This window comes from Pseudochaenichthys georgianus, chromosome 1, assembly GCF_902827115.2.
Source record: "Pseudochaenichthys georgianus chromosome 1, fPseGeo1.2, whole genome shotgun sequence".
Lineage (NCBI taxonomy): Eukaryota > Metazoa > Chordata > Actinopteri > Perciformes > Channichthyidae > Pseudochaenichthys > Pseudochaenichthys georgianus.
In genome coordinates this window covers 30,302,190-30,326,172 of record NC_047503.1, presented here as the reverse complement: position 1 = coordinate 30,326,172, position 23,983 = coordinate 30,302,190, and the positions used below count along the sequence as shown (strand labels likewise).

At 40.6% G+C, this 23,983-nt stretch overlaps 1 protein-coding gene across 7 annotated transcripts in view; it reads left to right on the top strand.

Moving 5' to 3' along the window:
• The window catches only part of septin9b (septin 9b), an 89,031-nt gene extending 80,260 nt beyond the window's left edge, over positions 1-8,771 (top strand). For all 7 annotated transcript variants that reach the window (XM_034082941.2, XM_034082936.2, XM_034082927.2 and 4 more), the window contains 4 exons: positions 3,023-3,118; positions 3,408-3,504; positions 6,028-6,079; positions 6,798-8,771. In XM_034082941.2, coding sequence (XP_033938832.1) covers positions 3,023-3,118; positions 3,408-3,504; positions 6,028-6,079; positions 6,798-7,014 — 462 coding nt within the window. In that variant the 3' untranslated portion in view covers positions 7,015-8,771. The remainder of the gene's footprint in view (positions 1-3,022; positions 3,119-3,407; positions 3,505-6,027; positions 6,080-6,797) is intronic.
• The last annotated feature ends 15,212 nt before the right edge of the window (positions 8,772-23,983 follow it).

Below are 23,983 nucleotides of genomic sequence, written 5' to 3'. Positions count from 1 at the left end.
CCATCACACCTGCAATAACCCGTAACAGGTATTTAGGGAGGAGTAGGTTGGTTGATTCCCCTCACAAACATATGTGTATGCTTATCCCCGACCACAGGTTGGTAACACATGAAGAGCTGCCAGGCACCACCAACAAAAGCCATCTGGCTAGATATTGTACTTATCCTGGGGAATACCGTATCATCTCTATAAAAGTAACACTTCGAAAGTAATGCTCAGTACAGAAGGAAACATTTAAGAACTCTTTATTTGAAACATTTATTTACTGAGCGGCGTTCCACAACTCTTAAGTCTGGCTCTTTTTTAGATGGGCAACCTCTGCCCAGTTGCCAGCGGAGCAAGCAGGCCATTCATTACCCATAAATAACTGGGTGCAAGTACAAGTCAGCAAGTTCAGAGAGCTTTCCACTGTGTGGTACATGAAAAAACATGACCTTTCTTCTTGGCCAGAACTGTACAAAGTAGCAATATGGCAGCTAATGAATATTCATCAGTTTGTACATGTACTGTAAGTTAAGTTTTATCCCTATTGATACAGCTCTTTATAGTTTGTACAGCTTTAAGAGCTTCTAATTTACGTTAGCCTTGCTAGCAGCCGTTCAGTCCATCCCTTTAGGTCCAGACTAAAGTATCTCAAACCTACTGCTGACGAGCATATTCTGGACAGGCAATGTCTCCTATGAGTTTAATGATCACTTCCACTAGCACCGTCATCTGGTTTTTTAAATGTCTTGACAGCTTTGGGATGGATTGTACAGAAAGTCATGGCAGTCAGAGAATGAAACCTGAGGACTCCATTGACTCTTTATGACTGGTTGATTGCAAACGTCAGACATTCCCTTCAGTCTCTTCAGGCAGTATTTGATGATTAGTGCTCATTAGCATATGTAACCATGCTAACACGTGACACCTGCTAAACTGTTTACAATCTTATTGAAAGTACAGTCTAACAGAGCTGCTTGCAGGCCTGCTTACTCCTTGTTTTTCGTCCTTACGAGATGTATTCTTGACTGTACAATTTCAAATTGCACAAACAATTAACACAACTACATGGTCTAAACATTTACATCCATACAGAGTTAGCATTGGAAAGCAGATTTTAAGCAGTTGTCAAGTAATATTTTGTTCCTCAAGGGATATTTAGATTTGTTCTCTGTATGATACAGTAGCCCCAAACTAACTCACAATCAAATGTTCTGGGCTGATAATCCTCCACTGTAACCTCATCATGGCTTTACCTGCAACAACAGATTCCCGCTCCACCTGGCTTGAGTCTTAAACGTTTCTCCACTGTATCCCTTCCCCAGTATGTTTCTGTTGGATAATTCTCAATCGGCAGGAGGCAGACGGCCACCTGCCTTTCTCCATCATTTCCTTTATCTATCATCCCTGTGTCCAAGACTACAGACTTAACTTAAAAGCTTTATTCATTTTAGAGAAGCACCAACGTGTCTTGGCTACCGTTTTCCCCATGATTCCTGTAACACCGTCCAATAAGTACAAAGCAGGGATTGGACCAGGCCCTGGCAGAGGATGGGAGCTGCAGGGCCAGTGGCTGGATTGTTTTGGTTGGCCGCACATGCTTTGTTTGACCCTGAAGATTATTGACTAAAAGCCTCTCGTGCCAAATGTTTTTTCACTTTCCCTGCAGCAACTTGCAAATGCTAAAAGCAACGGGGGTTTTTCTATTAAATGTTCAGCCTCCATGTGTCCAGCTGTAAGTGTCTTTTTGCATTTCTCCAGCCGACAGTTGATGTGGCTTTTCGTAGAATTTGTCTTGGTTTGCATCCTATAATGTAAGCCTGAGAAAGCTGCCAAGGATAAACAATGAAATGTTGGATCAAAGACCAAGTGGAAATCGTCAGGGTAGTAATTGTGGGAGTGAACAGTCATTCATTAAAAGGACATTTCTCCCAGAAGCTAGTCCGTCTGTTTTTCCTGTGCCAGTGCCTGAATCATTATAAAGACATATAAAGTATAGGGGGAACCATTGTGTCATACGTCTGGATGTATTTGTTTTTACCTTCGAGTGATTAACCTCCATGGTAACCCCTGGGTGTCAAGGATATTAGGAACCATTTAATGTCAACACCAGCAAGTATAACAGACCCAAGTGTTTATTTAGGTCCTCTTGTGGGTCAGAGCAGCTTCCATGTAACCCTCTGACCGAGACTTAAATACCTGTATGTAGACATCATTCAATCCAAACATCATGTAGCGTTTGCATGTTACTGTATGGCTGTAAGGGAAACTTCTGTGTAGCAGCAATGCAGGAGGAGTCACCGACTCAGGAAAGAGACACGGGAAGAGCAGGAGCTTTGATGTCAAACACTGATGGTTTATTTGGAGCTTCGGCCGGAGAATTCACATCACAAGTCACAGCAGCCACGATCTGACTGCACGGGTGGATTGCCACGTCAATTCTGAAGAACTCTACCCCAGACCCATGTATTTAGCTAGTTCCGAGAGCATCATCAACATGCTGCATAACAAGATAAAATCATAACACCTCTATCAGCTGACGTCAACAGGCAGGAACATAGAATCATAACACCTCTATCAGCTGACGTCAACAGGCAGGAACAGGGAGACGGAACACTGAGAGCACAGCAGCCAAGGTTACGAGGTGCGTGTGCTCAGTCAGGACAGTTTGAACTGATAAACTGGGTCAAAGTTATGGGCCTTGGAAAATATTCCCCAACAATGGTGACTGACTGAGTCCAATGGACTGCATGATGGATGAAGCGTCTGGGCTTGATTTATCGCTTTTGTCTTCCAATAAGACTTTATTTTTCACAGTATCTGTTTCAGCTATGACTACTGACCTTTATGTAATGATGTGTAAAGATGTTGCCATTGGGTTACATTTCTTTTTAAATGTGATTACCTAGAATTTTGAGTGGGGAAAAACTATTATTCAACTAAATTAGTTGGACAATGATATACTATATAAGATCATTTTGGTTGCTGTTACTATGTGTGTTAAGCTCATTTAATTAAATGTCTGCTTTGCTCTGTGCAGATTAGGGAAGAGCTGCGGGCCAATGGCATCGATGTTTACCCTCAGAAAGAGTTTGACGAGGATGCGGACGACAGGATGATCAATGACAAAATCAGGGTAAGTTCAGTTCACAAGAAGGTGTCCTCCTGTAGCTCAAGCTCCTTAAATAGCAATCAAACATGTGAACTCAGATTGAAACTCAAGCCTTTGTCAAATGTTATACGTTATTCTTTTTGTTTCCAGAGAGTCACGATTGTCACACAAAAAACGACCCAATTACAGCATGTTGTTCTAGGAAAGTGGAACAACAAAAAGCATGACCTGAAAACAAATCGGTGGTAGAGCTTCATTGACCGTGTGCATTTGTGCGTGTGTGTGTGTGTGTTTGCATGTGTGCACTCAACAGGAGATGATCCCTTTTGCTGTCGTGGGCAGTGACCAGGAGTACCAGGTGAACGGAAAAAGGATTCTGGGAAGGAAAACAAAATGGGGCACCATAGAAGGTAATACACATGAACCCTGAGATACACACATAATAATTGCACAGCTGGTTGTTTTTCCTGCCATTACAGATTGGTATTATAATGTGTTCATTTTAATCTGAATGATGCAATTACAACACTAAAGCATGTCATTTACCATACTCACACGTGAGTCACATCACATCTATTCATTTGACAGTGCCAAGGCCATCTAGCTTGATCACTCTGATAGATAATATAATCGCATGCTTGCCACCAGGCCCCATTCATGTCATTCACACGATAGCATCAACAACACGGTGAACAGCTTTGCACAAAAGACAACAGATTCTAATTGTTGGTGTTATTTAAGCACGTTGAAATGTACAAACTGCAGCTTTAAAATCTTTCCAGCTGGTTGAACCATCTGTTGTTTGACTACTAGTGCGTTTGTTTGCATACGTCTCTGTGAGTCTGTAACTAGGGACATGTATGAGACAGGAGGAAGAGATTTACAAGGACTTTCTGTGTCCTTTGGGATGAAACGGACACACTGCTTCACACACACTTGCGCACAGCAAATGTGATACAGTTTAAATGTGTCACACTGCCAAGGAGGTTCATAGCAAGCAATGTCCTCATATCACCTGTGTGTGTGTGTGTGTGTGTGTGTGTGTGTGTGTGTGTGTGTGTGTGTGTGTGTGTGTGTGTGTGTGTGTGTGTGTGTGTGTGTGTGTGTGTGTGTGTGTGTGTGTGTGTGTGTGTGTGTGTGTGTGTGTGTGTGTGTGTGTGTGTGTGTGTGTGTGTGTGTGTGTGTGTGTGTGTGTGTGTGTGTGTGTGTGTGTGTGTGTGTGTGTGTGTGTGTGTGTGTGTGTGTGTGTGTGTGTGTCAGAAAGGGAGAGAGGGGACATCTGTCTGGATCGGGAGTGAAAATCTAATTTGAGGTTCACAAAGACAGCAGAAGGAGGTCGGGACAAGGGACTGACACTGTTAAACAAACACTGTCTCCTTTCCAGGATGCAATTCAGCACACATAATTAATACTGAACTTTAGTTTAAATAGATATGATATACATGCATCATAAAACATAAATATCTCACTTAAAAATAAACACATAAAGGTAGTTCAGTGCAATTTTGAGACACCTGAACAAGCAGCAGTGACCTGCCACCTGCAATGGCCACGTTTTAGATGTCTATTTGTGAGTTGTACACTTTGCATGAATGCAATAATGGAAACAATCTCATAATGCAGAGATCATCTATCAGTCACAGGGTCTACAAGAAGTAGTTTTTCTTTTAAATGTTAAGTATATTTGCTGTCAATAATTATGTACTTTCAGTTGCAATGCAGTATTTTTTGACATTGTTGTTTTACTTCTAAAGGTGTTACTTTTCCAAATATTGTTGGAAATGTATTGAAATAGCGAAGTGGATCACAATGTAGACAAGTGATGTTGAAGAGGTCTATTCGGGATTGCTGTTGCAACTCTATATGGCTTAATTTCATACGTTTAAGCTAAAACCAGGCAGTTGTACCCCCTGAGAAGATGACATTTACGAGGAAGTACCATGAACCCTTTTAGTTTTAAGAACTTAAAGGTGACTACGACTCTCTCAGCAGGCTTTATGAAATTAACTCAACATGGGAGAGAGAGGTAAAGTACTGGCACTGTGGGACAAATGTCGCCTTGTCCAGTTAAAAGAACAATGGCTGCACTTTAGTAAAGCCAGGCGAAGGAGAGAGGGAACAAGTAAAAGGTTGAGAGAGGAAGCTGCTGCGCTGCTGGACTTGTCGGCTCCGGCCTCATAATGTAGGCCTCAAAAGAGAAGCCTCTTTCTCACAAGTGGAGAAGAAAGTGTTTATTTCCAGGGTTTGGGGGACATTTAGAGATGGAAGGAAGAAACTAAGGAGAGTAATTCATGCATTAAATGGATTTATTGAACTGAATAAAGGGGAAATAGAGTGGTGATACCAGAAGTGCAGCTTGTTACAAGTTAGTACCGCCTTCCCTCGACGCCACTAATAAGCCCTCCCAGACCCAGCAGTAACTCCACTCTCCTCCTTTCAAAGAGAATTTAATTTCCTGCCCATGGATTTCAAAGCTTTACATAAATAGCACCCTCCTTTTTTCATTTACACCCTTGACATAATCTATAATTCAAACATGTGTTAGCCCTACTGGAGGCACTAGCAGCTTGTCACGGGGAGTTTGTTAGAATGTCTCACTTAAAGTTCTCCAATATGAGGGGAGGCGAGATGTATTCATTTACTCTAAAATGGAGGAGTGTGTTATCTTGGCTTAAGGAAATTGCTGCCGATGTCATGTTAGAGAATGCCCTTCAGCTGAATTGTGAGCACCACTGCCATATGGTGGTGCTTTGAGGAATGGCAAGTTATCTGGAATAGAAGGTATAATAGTTATCTCATTTCATATGTTGGGCATATCTTCCCCTCTGCATTTAAAGCACTAAACGATCTGCTGAGAGTCAAGTCAAGATTATTTTGTAAATTGTTCTCAAATGATGTAATTCCACTAATATTTCATATTGTTCTCTCTACAGTTGAGAATATTGGACACTGTGAGTTTGCTTACCTGCGAGACCTCCTCATCAGGTGAGCTTCCATAGAGTTTTTGGATTTTTACGATGTATAAGAACTGATATAAAATGCTTTTTATTGACCGAGCCTCCTGCTAAATCAGAAGGAACTCACTTTATTTGTCGTAATGAATTGGAAACAGCACTGAGACGCTATGAAGCTCCACTTCCCTACTGAAATCAATACTAATGAAATTCTTTCAGATGGGTTGAGTGCTTCCCTAGACAGTGTTACAACGGCCATTTTTACAAAGCTGCTCCATTAAATGTAAAGCATTTGAGATGCTTGTTAGTACAGTTTTATCTTATCTATACCTCATCAGGCTAAAACAATGGTTCCAAAGCTTTTTAGACATGGACCATATATTGACGTTATCTATAAATTGAAATCAATGTCACATTAAATAATTAAGGCCTTTCTCAGACTCAGAAAAATATCTCATGTTATGTTGATATGGTTACCTTAAACATTTAAATGAATAATAAGAAGCATGCTAAATCGTGAAATGTTGATTTTAAAAGGTAAATTAAAAAGAAACAACCTTTGGCCAGTAAGCCCAGTGTATTTCAAATGTACCACAATAAAATGAAAGAAAATTATTGCATTATTTTTATCCCGTGAAACCACTTGGCCAAAACATAATGAGGAAACCAATAAAACACGTATTATGCTTGTATTTGCTATACTTTGGACAATACTCACTGGTGTTGTTATATGGTCTTCTGTCTTTCAGGACACACATGCAGAACATCAAGGACATCACAGGCAGCATCCACTATGAGACGTATCGTGTCCGCCGGTTAAATGAATCCAACGCTCATTTCAAATCACAACCATCTGACCAGCCTGCTGTTCAGCCAAAGGCCAACGGTCAGCCCGAGGTGAAGCCCAGCGCTCCGCAGGCCAACGGAGTGGCTGCTAAGCACGAAGTCATGTCCCACGAGATGTAGAGTCAATATATGAGATCAGGACAGAGCCAGGCACAAAACATACACTCGCACATTTATTCTGTTTACATGAACAAGCCCACATGCACGCAAGCACACAAGCACACACTCAAGCTGTGAAGCTCATTTGTGTTTTCTAGAAGGACCCTTTTGCCCAAATCTAACCACAGGAAGTTCCAAGACACATGAGTCAGAGTAAATCCTAACAGTTATCTTTTGTGGGCCGTTTCCTCGTTTTTTTCCCATCATAATAATTCTGAGCAGATTCATGTCTTCTCTGCAACATGACATACTGTACAGAACCTGTTTTTATCGGCATTTAATCTACCTGTCTGCACAATAGAATCTAGATTCAAGATGTTCACAATAAGCCATTAAAGATTTCAGGTAATGGATCAACCAAAATATATCTAGATTACCCTGACTGTGCAGTGAAGTGCATAAGCCAGGAAAGTCAATAATTGAAAAAACAATGTACAAGATTGACAAAATTCACAGTATAATGGAAAAAGAGTGCCCCAAAACAGTTTTGTACAGAATGTACCTTTGCAGGATCTTGGGTTGCGGGGTTTAGTCATGAATTGATGTTCAGATGAGATTAAATAGTTAAAGATGAAATACATGATTTGAAATGATACCACATTATCGTTAAAACTAGTACTAACTGTTGTGCCACTGGCCTGGTCCGCTTTGTGTTGTGTTGTGTAGTTTTGTAGCGATAATAGGGTTAAGTAGGGAGATTTAGATTAGGTTAAGAGTACCATGGAGAAAGTTAAGATATTGTTGACACCTCCGCACTGCAGAATAATACTTTTTTAAGAAAACGAAAGCCGTAGCAGTGTGGGCAGCTTTCACAAAACCTTTTCCCAATGTCATTTTTCCGTTGTGTTATGATGTTTTTAAAAACCCCTTTTTGCCAAACCATCCTGTCTCTTTCTATATAATGCCAATGTTGTGTAATAATAATCTGACATTTTACATTTCTCATTTACTATTGTATTTGTATTGCTGTTTTTCATGTTCTAATATTATTGTATACAATGGGAGGTGTGGAGGAATCTGTGCAACTATTGTCCCATGCAGCCATTTTGTCCATTATTTTCCTGACCAAATAAACGTTTTTTGTTCTAAAGAGAAGCACATACAGTATATAAAGTTGATTTATGAATAGGTATTTATGTGTATGTTAAGTGTAATCAGTTCAATTCAACTTTCAACAATGTTGGTATCCAGAGGTTTTTGCAGGTCTTTATACATGATGTGATCTTTTAGCTTTACATAGTGTTTGTGGTTAGTAGCCTGCATTCATACAGTATGTTGTACCATGTTGGCTAGGCTGCACTATAACTAGCGCTGAAGTGCAAAAGTTGTTTGTTTGTACATTGATAATCAAAACCAGTTCTACCAATAAAAAAAAAGACACATTGTGCCAAAAAACCTTAAACGACACCCAGAAATTAGTTATATTTTTGAAAAACGTTTGCATTAATACAAACTCAAGGGATATATAATCCAGACATCTTCTTTTACTTACAAAAAAAGCGCGTTTTATGATCAATTTACTACCCGAAAATATTCATACATACAATAAGAGAAAACACTTTGAAAACCAATACTTATTGTCTTCAATGAAAGTTAATATGTTACACGTTGTTTACTATTGTATAGTTTTTGTGTTATTTGTTACATTATAATAGACTAAGGTTTTATCTTTGATATGCTATCTCAAATAATAAAGATTGATATTTTTATTGTTGAAATTGATTGTCTTGATTGTCAAAGCATATTTCAGTGAAGGAGAGCTCTATGGTGACTATTAATGCAAGTGTTTGATTAGTGCAGAATACTGTATATTGTTTTCACATAATATTTTAGATTTCACCTTATATTTAATTGACGGGGTAACATGTTTTTTTTTAATCAATAGTTGAATAATTAAAACAAATGAGTACACAAAAGTTGACAGAGGGATCATCATCTAATTGAGAAATAAGCCATTTAACATATCGCTTACTTCAGTACATTTAGAACATCCAATACAGTATTTGAATATCTCCTACCTATTCTGTATTGAAATACCTACATAATTATTGCTTTTCATTTTCATACAACAACAATATGATGGCATTGTGTGAAAATAATCAGGGGAAAAGGTTGGACATGCATGGAATGCCAAACATTGTCATAACATGAAATCTGTTATTATTGCCTGAGAAATACATGGAGGAAAATGCCACATTCCAGATACTCTCATGTAGGCTATTAAATGACAAGACTTTTTCCAACTGTGTCAAAAATATGCTTATCTGTAAACGTATTTGATGAAATTATTTAATATAATGAGACCTGCTTATTTACTGAGGAGAGTGGCTCACTTTTCCTGAGCGCAATTCATTATAGTTTGCCTTAATACAAAAAATAAAATATCCACACTCTACACAATATTATCTTAACTGAGAGGAAATGGGAATTTGGAGTTTCATAGTGGGATCACACCACACTCTCACAGCACTGGTTTAATAGGGATTCTCATTTACGCCTCCTGTCACACTATTTCTCAACTACCCTGCTGATTGTAATGTGTTAACAGTGTTGTTTGTGGGAAGTCATTGTCACCCTTTCACACATTGGAGCTCCTGCTGTGACTTTTCTTACCATCTCTGTGTTGAGTTCATTGGTTTGAAACTCTGCTGTGCCGAGCCTGACTCAGCCAGGGGGACAATGACAAACGTGAAGGTGAGAGACAATGGAAGTTCTATACAAATCTGTATATATTGAACACTCACCTAATGTTGTCACTTCTATCTAAACTGTTTCCTAGGAAGACATCCTGAAGTTTGAAGGTGAGTGATAATGACAACTGTGACAGTTCTATGACAGCTCCACTGGCTGGCACACGTATAAACCCATTTGGTGGTGCATATGAACTGACATCTGTTCCTTCTCACTGATACAGCATAGTGTCACCTAATATGGTGACTTTTCCCAATGAAAATGTATTTATTGTATTGTATTTATGTATTAGTGCAAATGTAGTGCATTTGCATTTTGCAGTAAAATGTGCTTCAAAGATTTAAACCATAACTAATCACAGTAGGCTATAAAAGCTCTTAATAAATATGAGTCGAACCAAGATTTTCCCATCTCCAGCCAAAGCCTACACAGCTTTAGTTTTTACACGTCATCATGACAACAGGACCGATTTGTTTTAGAAATCAGATTGATTGCCTTATGGCACAGAGTGAGACTGTCTGAGCCAAACTGAGCCTTCAGGGCTTCTATTGAATTTGCAGATTTTGGAAAACTCATAGCCTAACTGTGGGAAAATAATAACTTGTAACCTGTTCAAAAAGACAAATAAAAATCTTTTGAACAAAATATGCTAAGATTGTATTAGACAATGTGGTCTACATTTGGACAGGTGCAGACAATATTATTTGTGTTGCTTTAAATACAATGAACCTGCCTATGCTCTCATTTGGTATTTGAATGTGAAAGACAATTGACAATGACAATTTACAAGCTATTAGGTACACATAACTAAAACGAATGGTGTCTAATACATCATCTTCTCCACAAGCAAACTTTTATTTGAACTTTTATTTTGAAAAGTTTCTGCATCCTTTAAGGACCGGCCCTGGGTGTGTGTGCAGTCGTCAATCGATTATGAATCACGAATCGGCCACATGTGGTTAAAAAAAAGTTCTGTGCATATTTGATGCGAAAAAAGGACCTGAGCTCTAAAATGTTAAATCAAGTAAGTTTCTATAAACACACATTCACACATTGGCTTTTCCAACCTAGTCTCACAAAAAAACGTGTAATAACTATGTGTAATAACAAAAACGCCTCTGAAATGGTAAGATCCCTACGTTTTTTTCACCATTCATTCCTGGCGTCTATGTCAGGTGATCTTCACATTTCTCCCTGCAGAAAAAAAGAAACATGCCCGAACTTCGTTTTATTCTCGGTGTAAAATGCCTATTTAAAGTTAGTTTGGCCATTAAAATGCCTTTTGATGTCATTTGATGCGAGAAATATGAGTTGTTATTTCAGATTATGTGTGCAGTGGACGTACATGATCTTTAGTTTGCTAGTTATTACGAAGATTAGTTCAGGAAATTGTGTCTACAACGTTTTCATTGTTACCAGGTGGTTGCTAGGGACGCTGCTATCGATATTATTTCTGTTATGTTGTGTAACTGTTTAATGGTGTTATCTTTATTGCTACCCCCTTCCCCGTCAAAGTATAGTGTTGGTCCACAGCGCAAACGTATTAGTTTAACAAAATCCGCATCTAAAATGGTGCAGAAACGTTATTTTCCCCTGTGCAATTCCAGTCTCACATCTCACGTTAACAAATACCGGAAACAGACCGAAAACACTTTATTCCGAGTGTGCTTGCTTTTCTCTTTGAAAGTCATCACATAACGGCATTGTAATATACGGTTCGGCTGAATTACATATTACATATCTGCTGTAGTTCTCTATTTATAGAGCCCTGATGAGAAGACTTCTAGACAAACATGAGGAACTGCCGCCAACACTGGAAACGTGACGTTGATCATAAATATATCAACAATTAAACAACATCTTACATTTCTTTTCACACAATACGTCTCCTTGCAGTATCAACACTAATTCGGCTGACTTTTATATTTGATCCAATTGGTAGATAGGCTGTATTTACACCATAAAGGTGCACAGCTGATGTAAAGGGACACCTAGTGGTTAAAGCATGTTATTGAATTTCATTATTTTTATTATTAGATATTAATAGAATCCCTATAAAGTATATTCATTACTCGTTATTCTCTACTAATAGTTAATTAAAGACTGTATATAATGACTATTTTGCACATCCCTTTCAAGATTTCAATATTTTCTAAGGTTTATTGACATATCATATTCACAAACGGTGTAGTTATGCAATGAATGTAAAACTTTGTGTATACCTCCAGCAATGTTAACTATGTTGAAGTACTTATTTTAACTGATATTGTATTATACTCTTATAAGATGTATGTAGATAGTATAAGAAATGTGCAGAATATGACAATTTAATGGTGGAGGTACACAAATATTGAAAGATGTCTTGTGATGCACTGTTGAGGAACCTGTGACCCAAGTTTTTCATCTCCGGCCTTGTCAGGTATTGAACAATCAATAAATAAAGAACACATAATTATTAAATATAAAACACAGAATTTGTGTGATTATACGAAATGATTTACAAATAAACACCACTGCATATTTACAACTATACACATGCTGATGTAACGCAAATGTTTCCAACTTGGGATCAATAAAGTATATCTTATCTTAAGAGGATCGATGGCTACTGCGATATTTGCAAAATGTGCCTCTGAACAAGTGCATGTTTCAGGCTTATCAATTAACAACAGAAGGGGTCACAGACATAAGACCAGCTGTTAAATAAAGCTCTTCTGACCTTAGCTGTCGTGTGGGTATATATTAATGCTGCCCATTATGGGCACAAGCAATTTTCACCCATTTATTAATTATATGTTTTCAATTTGAGTGTTTCCTATCCCCTAAACCTCCAGGGATGTACACAGTTTAATACTGGCAACTTCTTATTATGGGAAATACGAAAACGTTTTTTAAAACTACAACTCCCAGTAGAGACGTGCCATAGATAGAGAACATGTTGCGAAACACAATAGCCAGCATGTGTAGTTCTGGGGACGGGGTGGTGGGGACGCGGACGCGGTGGACCCGTTCAAATCCAGTTTTGGACAGTCTGCCGTGGTTCCATCCCATTTCAAGTGCTGTTCGACGCTCTGCACACTCTACAATCACAGAGCTTGAGGACTATCACGGGGTTTGTCAAGCGAAGCGGAGAGAATACTTACTTCCGGGTGTAATATTCTGTAAAGCAAATGAGCTGCTCCGACCCTCGGTCCTGACGGACTCCAACTTGTGTTTATTAATCAAACAAATAAATAAACACAAGGATAATTATGTGTTATTGTTGAGTAAATGGAGAATTGCACAGGGGAAAATAACGTAGATCTATTGTGGTGATTGACATTATTCACCCACGGATCTATGGGTTAGGGTATTGTTCTGTACGGACATTTTAGTGAGCCGGACTTCCTGTCTCCGCCGGTCTTCGCTTCCCGGGCATGAAGCTGTTTACATGTGTTTTGAGATGCTAAATAAAAGTCTAGCTTGTACCTTTGATACCCCGCCCCCGATTCCCATCTCTCGGCACCACACCACCATTTTAGATGCGGATTTTGTTAAACTAATACGTTTGCACTGTGGACCAACACTATACATTACAAGCTACAAGCTAATGTACTGTACTTAAGGGGAGACACTTAAAGTGAATACAGTAAAATGTGTATATAATAACGTCATCACAATCGCCACATTGATATGCAAATTAGGCGTTGACTAGGCCTAATTAAAATGCGCTAATTTGCATGCAGGGGCAAGGCAAAACACAACTTCCCCAGATACGTCAAGTCAGTATTTTCCCCTGACATATTATGTAATGTTTAAATATGCAGATTAGCTTTAAATCTAGCCTATAGATGAATTCAGACAGGGAAGTAAAACGAACACCATTTATATGTGTTTCTTGGAAGTTATATTTCCATTAGAGTGAAAGAAAACATGGAAGCAAAATAGACCAAAATAACCAGTAGGCCTACATGAAAAAATTATCCTTTTGCCTGTAATGTCCTTTAACAGTAACTTCATAATTTTGATTGTTGGCTGCTCATTTAATAACTATTAATTGTAATAGTTTGTTGTCTGCTCTTGTGCGTATTGAATACTAAAGAAGCCCATTGTCTCTGTGTTAGCTGATTTTTTTGTAGAAGTCTGTTGAGTATTAAACACTTGCGTGAGTGTGAGGATATTACAATACATTGGTCAGTAAGTCAGAGATGTGCAACTATATTTAACTTTTTGTTTTACATTTTTTTTCATAAATGATTATGGGAAGTGCCCTTTTTCTCACTTGAGCACCTTCCCCCAAAATGTCTGTGCACGTCCCTGAGTGTGTTAATTAATATATTTGGCAGTTTGGAGTAAGTCTGTAAATGTGTGTGTGTGTGTGTGTGTGTGTGTGTGTGTGTGTGTGTGTGTGTGTGTGTGTGTGTGTGTGTGTGTGTGTGTGTGTGTGTGTGTGTGTGTGTTTCATAGGCCTCTCACATATAATAATAGTTCAAGTACAGCCTTTCAAACTGCTAGTCACATCCTCATGTAAATGGAAATGTATCGAGGTCAGAAAAGTTATGGAGTTCATTTTTATTTATCGTACGTTAAGTCAATTAATTGCTTATCGTGACGCACACAATAAAACAGTGGAAACAATGTTTGACTTTCATTAGTGAATTAAACTTTGTACCCTTTACAGTATAGTCTGTGTCCAATATTGTGTATTTCTATATATTGTATATATATCATATCATATATATAATTATGGTAAGGTCCCGCTGCTGACACGATAGCAGTCATTTAGTGCGCATATGTGTAATTAAACCCATGATATCAAAATCTCACTACAGCCAGGTACCCAAAGTTGGCAACCCTGGCCTTAATCAATATCTAGTCAACTCTAAAATACCACATATATGCATTGGCATGATAATATTATTGTGACAAGTGGGGTATTCACCTGGTGTTTCCAGAAGATAGACGTAGATGCTGCCAAAATCGACCGAAGGCCACTTTCGAGAGTCGTTTTTCCATACATCTGCAGGCAGTCTGTAAGGGCAATCCGACAACCCACACAGCTCTAGTTTACGCTGGTAACGACCTAAAGCACACCCCTCAAATCCAGAGATGTAATCCGAAGACATGCAGCGATTTCTTCAGTCGTTAATTCAGAAAAAAAACCTAGTGCGCTCTGCCTGGCTACGTTAGCTAGCTGTTTATATTAGCACCTCCAGGATATTTGCACCTCCAGGAAAATGGCGTATTTATATATATATATATATATGGCGCGCGTTGCATTGTGGGTAGCTCGTGACGTCACTGTGTGTGAAAGAATAGGGTAGCCTACTTAGCAATCAGTGGCTAAATAAAGCCTAGGCCTACTATGCAAACTATTATCTTCAGTTGTATGAGATCATCACATTGACAGGATCTCTTGAGGTTTTTCCCAGATGAAAAATACTAAACACATGCGAGCTGTGCTGATTTACCTCTCTTATGCAAATTACCCTGTTAAGGCCAAAAATGGCTTCTGTGTGAGTAGAGTACATTTGTGCTGTCACAGTATTCAGTAAGAAGTATTATCAAGTGAGAACCATGGTTTGTTGAATTACAGGACACCCACATGTAGCTCAATAATAGATTCTGCACTCTGCATGAAATCTGTTGTCAGTATATGCTCCAGTCTGTCAATCGTTCATCCATTCATCCCCCCAGCCCATCTGAGAACTGCAGCAACTTATCACATGCATTAGATGGTAGCTCAGATTGACTTATTTGATAGTTGTCTGAAGGTAGCAGTAAAGCTGACTCCAAGAAATTGCAAATAATCAGTTGATTTTGACTCATCGAGGCTTTTATTTTTTACAAATGTAAAGTGTTATGGCACTGGGAGGCTTTGAACATGTTTAACAGAGTTTTCCAGTATTGACAGATGCAACTACATGCAACATGTAGCAGCAAGCATCTGAGTTAAATAGCTATTCCACAACACCTAACTACATGGCATGATTTGAAGTTACTGTATATCAGCTCAAGCAAGGTAGAGCTGACAAGCCTTTCAATCTGACAGCATGGTGAAATGTGTCATCTCTTTCTCTCATGGTGAGCGCTCTGCCTGCAGGTGGCTGGCTGGGCGTCGGGATCTGTGATGATCTGTCTGCTGGATGACAAAATTGGCAGGGCAGTTGGAGATAGACAAGGTATGAGTGTGTGTTTAAAAAAAAATGTAGTTTGAAAATATTGCACAGGGGTTAGCTCTTTCAATCGGATGAACAAGATGTCAATGGCTCAGTTGTACCTCTGTACTGATTATTTCTGAGAAAGGAAAGGTCTCCCTCCAACACAGAGCTGCATTAGAAATATTGAAATTCATGCCAAATCTAACAGCAGGTACATTATGTGTCTCAGCTGGCTCATATCGCGTAATATATTATTGCACTTCACCCACCACCATATGTGTGGTGGCGGCACGATACCAGTGTTTTCTAGCAGGATTAGCAATGATTCACCTTGCATTTGTAGGAGTAGAGCATATCCACCATTCTGCTTTTTCCACCATTGTGATATAACAGTAGTATCTTGCTCTGTAATGACTTATTATGGTGTATTAGGTATTCAATATATGCTTCAGTAAGCTACTAAATATTTGTGTAATATACATATACTCCCTAATGCAAAAGGAAAGATCAGAGCCAGATCTTAGGAAAGGTAAGAGGAAAAAGAAAAAACAACAGTGTTTAAAACACAACCTTCCTTGTTCCTTCACTGGCTCTGTCGTTACCAGGCAGAGTTCTTCCAGCCAGACAGCCAATGAGCCACCGGGCCAGCCAGACATCGAGCAAGCCAACCAGATAGACTTCCAGCCAGCCAGTTCACCATCTGCCTGGTAAGCCTATCGTGGAGCGAGCCAACGCCTGTCTGTACTGGTGTGGCACCACTGGCTAGTTTTCTGATTCTCTCAGTCCTAAACACACACGCACGCTTTCATTAGCCTGTGTTTCCTTCAGAGGTATTTGGATACACAGAACAGAAGAGAACTGTAATATCTGCCTATCCTCAGTCCACAACCGTCGGGACAACCCAAAACAAAAGATTGCTTCCCGTTGCCCAGCTCACACACTCCCTGCCTTTCTGCACAGCTCCTCCAAAATAATCGACGCAAGGTAATTTGGTAATTAATCGCAGTTCGTTAATGGCTTTGCATTTATTAAAGCTGTGCATGCTGACGATTGTGTTTTGTCTCATCCTGTTCCCTCTGGGATAATCAGTACCTTGCCAACTTATTTACACAAATACAATTGTGTGTACACAGAAATAGATACAGACCACTATTATTCTCTAATCCTCTGCCCGATTTACCCTTGAGCCAAGCCAGCTAACTCTCCTGGACACGTAGCATGGCGCCCCCGCCCGTTGTTGTCGATGTATGCTAATGTTCAACATCCGTCTGTTCGTTTGCTTAATTTGGATTTTGCTTGTTTTCTAGTCATGTTCCCGCCCCTCCTACTCCACTGTTCCCTCCCCCCGCCCCCACCCACACCTCATGCATCTCCTGTTTCTCCTCCTCTGCCACCTTGCCATCTCCTTCTTGCCGCTCTGACATCAGGAGTCTGCCTGGATCGCAGCTAGCTCTTGTGTAGGGAGGGTCCCGCGCCCCGTCCTGTCCGTATGCAAATTTGCCTTGTTTTTTATTAAAAGACAGCTGCATATTTCATTAAAGTCACTAGTGGAGGTGGTAGAAAAGAAGGCATACCTCTCTGGGGAGGCAAAGGTTGTTTAGCTGGAGTGAATGTTGTGGGAGCTTCTGTTTAGTGCTGCTGAGGGGAACAAATAGCGAAGACAAAAGGGCTGCCAAGGGAATGCTTTGGGGTTTAATGGGGCTGACTGACTGGCACATCAGTTAAAGCTCACACTGATGCAGAGTGCAAGTGAATGTGCGTTGCATGATAACAGGAGCAATTGACAATGAAATATAGACCCCATCAGCCTTCAAGGTGCTTTGGCATGCCAAGGCAGCTGAGCTGCAACCCACCACTGCCAGGCTGCTGAGAAAAAAAAGTGTAAGTAATAAAGTGAGAAATGGTTTCTCATGTGGCCATCTTTTACTCTATGGTAGATAGCTATATAGGCTACCCGCTTGTGGGCCGGGTAAAGTAAAAGCATTGTTTTCCCAATAGATATCTACATTTTTCAGGGAGAAAAGTTGTTCTCTCAGAGTGTTCACCTTGTGTTCTGGCTTTTAAGTGTTTCACAGCACGTTGAGTAGTAATACCAATGTATTATTATTTGTATTCTCTAGGTGTGTATTTGTAAATGGCAAAAGGTGTTTTTCCCAGCTTGTCATCTTTCTTGTTACTGGTGTAGGGTAGCAGTTACCCAACAAGAGGTGGTCCAGGGTGATGTATGGGTGGGTGGGCACCATGAGGTCAGAACGTGGGAATAGGAAGGATGGGAGAGGATTTCTTGGCATCGAGCCAACTCCAGTGGAAATCAAACACATGGGGAGGCAAGGGAGGATGGAGTGGTGGTTGCTCTGCATAATCAATCGGAAACAATAGAGGAACAGAGCAAGTGGTTCTGCCTTTCTTGACAAGGCTGATTGTATTTATGCAGGGGTGGAAGCGAAGGGGGGAAAGGCATTAAAAGGGATTGGCTAGTGAGATGTGGGCAGGTGCAGGGAGTGCTGTAATGGGTGGCCCCCGCTGCAAAGCCAAGGACATATACCCAAGAGGAACTGATTGAATGCCATGCCAATAAAAAGAGGCAGTTTCATGCACCATTGACCGAGTTGGCATCCACACAGTCACACTGCGATGAAACCCCCTTCGAGGTCATGATAATGTGAATCACATTTTGAGGGAAGAATTGAACCGCACCCTCAAAACTGTATGTTTTTTTTTTTTACGGTTTGTGGCATATGTCTGATGTTTTCATTGTATGTCAAAACATGGGGAAAATCCGATTGTTTGTTTGGACAGAAATGAAAAAATCTGATTCTGACTCACAATAGGTGGAAAAAATAATCAGATTTAAGCCTGCAGTGTGCATACAACTGGAGAGCTTGTCCTTTCATTTTCTCTGTTGGTAGAGCAGCATCTCCCAGAGGGCTAATAGAATGCTTGTCTTGTATCTTCCCAGCCATGAACTTTCCTCTGTCACAATTACATTCAGTCTGGAGGCCTGTGTGCATCGCAGACAAATAGAGTTTATTAAAGCAAAGCAGTGAAACGCTTATGTTGAACTCGACAAGGATGTTCATCTTTATAAAACGGACAAGTCAAATCAAGCAATCTGATTGGTTCTTAGCCGTGATATACAGGGTTATAGAGGGTTGTCGACCCTCCGCTTCGCGTCGGGCCGAACCACGCCCCTTAGCTGTGATATAATGAGCATATACCACGGCCTGTCGTGAGCTATTGCTTAAGTATACCTCTAACATAGTCCTGATATCACTCAGCAATAAAAAATGCAGAACTAGTGTTTATACAGTATGTTTTATGAGTTTCTGGAAAACAATAACGGAACATCAGACGAAGATACAGTCCCAGCTGCTGTGGCAACACCATTTTAAATCCATTTCCTGGACAACAAAAGGAATTAATAACATATAAGCCTATTTGATTCCAAACTAGTTCACCCTTAAAAAGAAACAACATACCGCCTGTGAAGACTTCACAGACATATGAGGAAGGTATTTTTGAGTATTTCGAGGCAAAATACCAAATGCAGTTACCATAGAGGAATGTTGAATTGACCATTGACATGTTGCAGACTTGGAATATTTTGTTTTTCATTTATACATTAAGTTGTTTTAGACCTCAATTTGACTAGACTTTTTGCATGGTTACATAAGTGTTAAAAGGGGACATAACAGAAAGGTGAACAGCAGCAGCTAGAATAGACTGTTGGAGCTGTTGTTCGTGTAACACATTTTTTCAGTCATTTGTAAAGGATATGACTTAATTATTCATCACGTCTGAATGAGAAACTACAGAAATACAGTATTAGTGCCTCCTGCCATACTGACACAGTTCTGTAGACTCCTTTTCTACCAAGGCAGAGATTTTAGCTGCTGTGATGCACTTGATGAATTTAGTTAATTCTGAGAGATGAGCTAATTGTTTTGTTTTAAGTGACTTGCAGTGCAAATTACGCTTTTTTTGGTGTGCAATTTAAACTGACATAGCTCTAAGTGTTTGAGAAAATGTGCCTAATCAAAGAGACTGATTAAAAAAACAAAACTTTAAAACAAAACACTCCTGAAATACAGGTGGGTACAGATACTGAGCACAGGAAACATGTTTTTGTATCTGTGCTGCTGATGCTGCACCACTGCCTCCTGCTGTTTGTCCACAGCAGTAACATTTCAGGCCAGTTTCAGAATATGCAAAAAAGCTAATTTTCCACTGCCGGTTCCTGACATTAATGCATATACTCATTCACCAGCCCCCTTAGAGCCCTCTCCACGCCATCCACCTCGCCTCCTCTGCCCGCTGCTCACTCATGTTATCAATTCACTGTTTTCTCGAGGAAAATATAAGTTAAGCTCATCTTATTTACATTTATATGATCAGATTTTCTTCCTTATGGACGGTATGCAAATGTGCCCTTTTCGAGTCTTAGCCACTGGGTGTAAACTAAATTGATCATTACAAAATTCATGAGGTCCAGAAATCCTGACTCTTTCCTCATGGAGGCCAATGTTATTATTTGTTCCCCCTCCATCCCTGGCAACAAATCTACCTTTCCAAGACTTATCAGGAGATTTTGATCTAGGGATACATATATATATATATATATATATAACATGAGATTGATTTACACCTGGGTCGTCCATCTTACTTCCTTTTCTTTCTTTTTTTCCATTTTCTTCATCTGATGGCCTCTACATTTCTCAGTTTGTGTGTTATATGGTGGTGGTGCAGGGTGCGCTCAGGCATTGGTCACGTCTCTTAAATCCTCTTGTGTGTGGGAGCACAGGGGAAATGAAAGGCAAATCTGAGGGCAGGCTGGATGAATGCAGTGAGCCTGCGCTTATTTGAAAAATATAAAAAAAACTATCTTGCTTGTGTGTATGTGCAAGTGAGAGCTAGACAGAAAATGTGTATGTAGGTGAGTGCTTTACCTGAGTGAAACCTCTGAACCCATTGTGAATTGAATGGCAGGGTATTGCACTGCTTTGGTGTATGTGTGTGTGTGTGTGTGTGTGTGTGTGTGTGTGTGTGTGTGTGTGTGTGTGTGTGTGTGTGTGTGTGTGTGTGTGTGTGTGTGTGTGTGTGTGTGTGTGTATGTGTGCGTGTGCGTGTATGTGTGCGTGTATGTGTGCGTGCGTGTGTGCGTGCGTGCGTGCGTGGTTCTGGTGGACGCCGGAGAGGGAATAGCACTCGAGCAAATTGCTTTCTGCCAGCATATTGCCAGCGCCAGTCTTTATTCCTCGGGATGGGGAGGCACGTCTCAGACGATTACAGCCACCATTTCAGGCTCACACTGCTGGGCTTCCCTGCTCAACCCACAGCCCTGCTTCACAACACTCCCCTCTATACCATTCTATACCCTGCTTAATGAAATGCTGATGTGGAATATTTAAGTGACACTCCAAGCGAAACCTAATAATATAATCAGGTAATAAGAAATTAATTTTCTCCCTGGCTGCACTTGGACTTGGGTGTTGATATAGGGATGGGGAAGAGAAATCTTCAGGCAAATGTTGGTGAGGGAGCGTTGTTGGTAGTACTACCTCTCCCTCTCTCCTTCTTTCCTTCTAGGTGCATCAACATTTCTCATGACACACTCCGGCGATTCGATTGCCACCCCCATGCACCCATTCACACGGCCCATGCTCCTGTGGACATACAAATGTGCAGAGGCACAGAATAACAAGGATCTCTACACCACTGAACTGTAAATGACCAAAGCAAGGAGACCATTTGTGACACCCACACACAACTGCACACAAACACTCTCACACACACACATGCTGTCAGTGATGTCCCCCACAGGCTGACATTGTGAGTGGCGGTGCTGGCATTGGCCTGAAGCCTGGACTGATGTGTGTACAGATGATGGTTCATGTCAGTAAGAGAGAAGGATCTTGCTGTGCTTGTGACCCACTAAAAAAAATTCAATTTCCTCACTCGTTACTTTTTTATCTCTTTGCATGCATCTTTTTCTCCCTCTCTTGATCTCGGAGCCCGCCGTCATGTACTTAATTAGGAGGCAGGAGTCCATCGGTGTCAGTGCTTTGGTGTTTTATTGTCCCCCGCTGGCCCCCAATGGAGAGACATCAATAACCCTCCCCCACAACACACACATATACAGACAACACACACACACATACTACGTGCCATAGTTTCCATGGCCCGGCCTGCTCTTGCCTGGCATAGCCATCCATCTCTCTGTGCGTTGTCCCCCCCTCCACCTCCTCCCCCTCCTCAACTCACCACCCACCCGATGGCTGCTCTCTCCTCCTCTTCCATCACTCCCCCTCCCCTCCTCCCCCCTCCCCTCCTCTCCATCCCCTGCCATCGCCTCTCTACCTGAGAGCATTTGTCATCCCGTCGCTCTGCGAGCTGCGGCCGACGCAATGATAGAAAGACTTAAAAAAAAAAAAAAAAAGAACTCAGCGGCAATATGCAAAAATGAAAAAAGGTAGATGCGGGTTGCCCTGGCAACGGCTCAGAGGTTATTTCCAACCGCTGATGGAAATCAATGTCATGTACCAGGCAGGCAGGCACCTCCGTCCTCAGGAAAATTAGAAAAGGAAGGAGGGGGGGGGGGGGTGTTGAGGAAGGAGGAGGGAAGACTGAAAGGACAAAGAAAAATGCAGAGGAATAGAAATCAGGTTTTTCTCCTTTCTGCACCTTAAGGACTCCTGACTTTTCTTCAAAGGAGCTCAAGGCGTGCAGCGTGTCATTTGTTTGCCCCTCTGGGTCACTTTTTGCTTTTGTTTCTGCCTTTGCATTCACCATAAAATCCGTCCCTCCTATGCACATTTAACACCGCCAGCGGCCTTTTCTCATTTGTTTATGTAAAAATAAGAAAAAGCAAACTCCGCTGCAAGGGCGCCAAATGAAAAAGATAATTAAGGGTGCTGGGAGAGGGGGAGTGGTGGAGGAGGGGCGGGGGGTTTGTGTGTCTGTGTGTATGTATTTCAACTGGCCCAACAACTGAGTAATGTGTTATGTGATTCCAACCAGCAGCTTCACACAACAACATACATTTGACTTTCTGATATGCTAAGAAGTAGCACTATGACAGGATTAGCTGGTTGGATCTAAACAGGGGAAAGCAGATTTTTGGACCACTGCCAATATCTAAAAAGAATAAAGATGAATAAGTCTGATTAACAAGATAGACGTACGTGTAGAGTGTTTCCTAAATCTGTCGACCATGTTCTTAAACTCTAAAGAGGCTGCACTGACAGGTAGAACATTTTGAACAGTTGAGTAAGAAAAACGTGTCCTCAGCTTGTGCTGTATTGTTTAAGACCTCTTATATCATTTATCCACTGCTTAGATGTTATTCAATTGCCTGTCGACAGTCCATTCTAAGAGCTGTAATCATTGGTGGACTGCTGAGAACAGATGTGAATATTCCCCAAATGGTGAATCAGTTAGTTAGTCTGAGACCTGTGTAGTGCATAGTCATGCTTATGACATGACAACGTAATACTTCTTAATAGATTTGTCAAAGGTTGACACGGTTTGACGCCTACAGTATAAACAAGTTCAGTAGTTGCAGTTAGTAGATACAGTCGAATGTGAACGACTTTTGTCTTTACATGTTATAATAGTAAGTGTTGCACAGCTGTAAACCAGTGTGTTATTGTCGCACGTGCTACTGTCATTAATGCTGCAACATTCTCAAAACATCGGCCTGGCTCAATCTTATGCAACTAAAAGTTGTCCACCGTATCTATTACACCAACTCTAAACTCTCCAAAATATACCCAAATGTTACGGATACCTGTAACAGATGCCACACGTCACCAGCAAACATGACTTGGTCTTGTCCTCGCCAACAAGGATACTGGACAAGCATTTTTTCAAACACCTTACTGAGGCCTTGGACGTGGTATTGACACCATGTGCAGAAACTGCCATTTTTGGAGTACTATCTGGCCACCGAATGTTGAAGAGGAAAACTAAAGACAGTAGCCTTTGCATCTATCTTAGCACGTAGAAGAATACTCCTAGAATGGAAATCATCTATACCACCTAAAGCATCTCTATGGCTTAAAGATTTAATGTTGTACCTGAACTTGGAGAAGATTAAATAT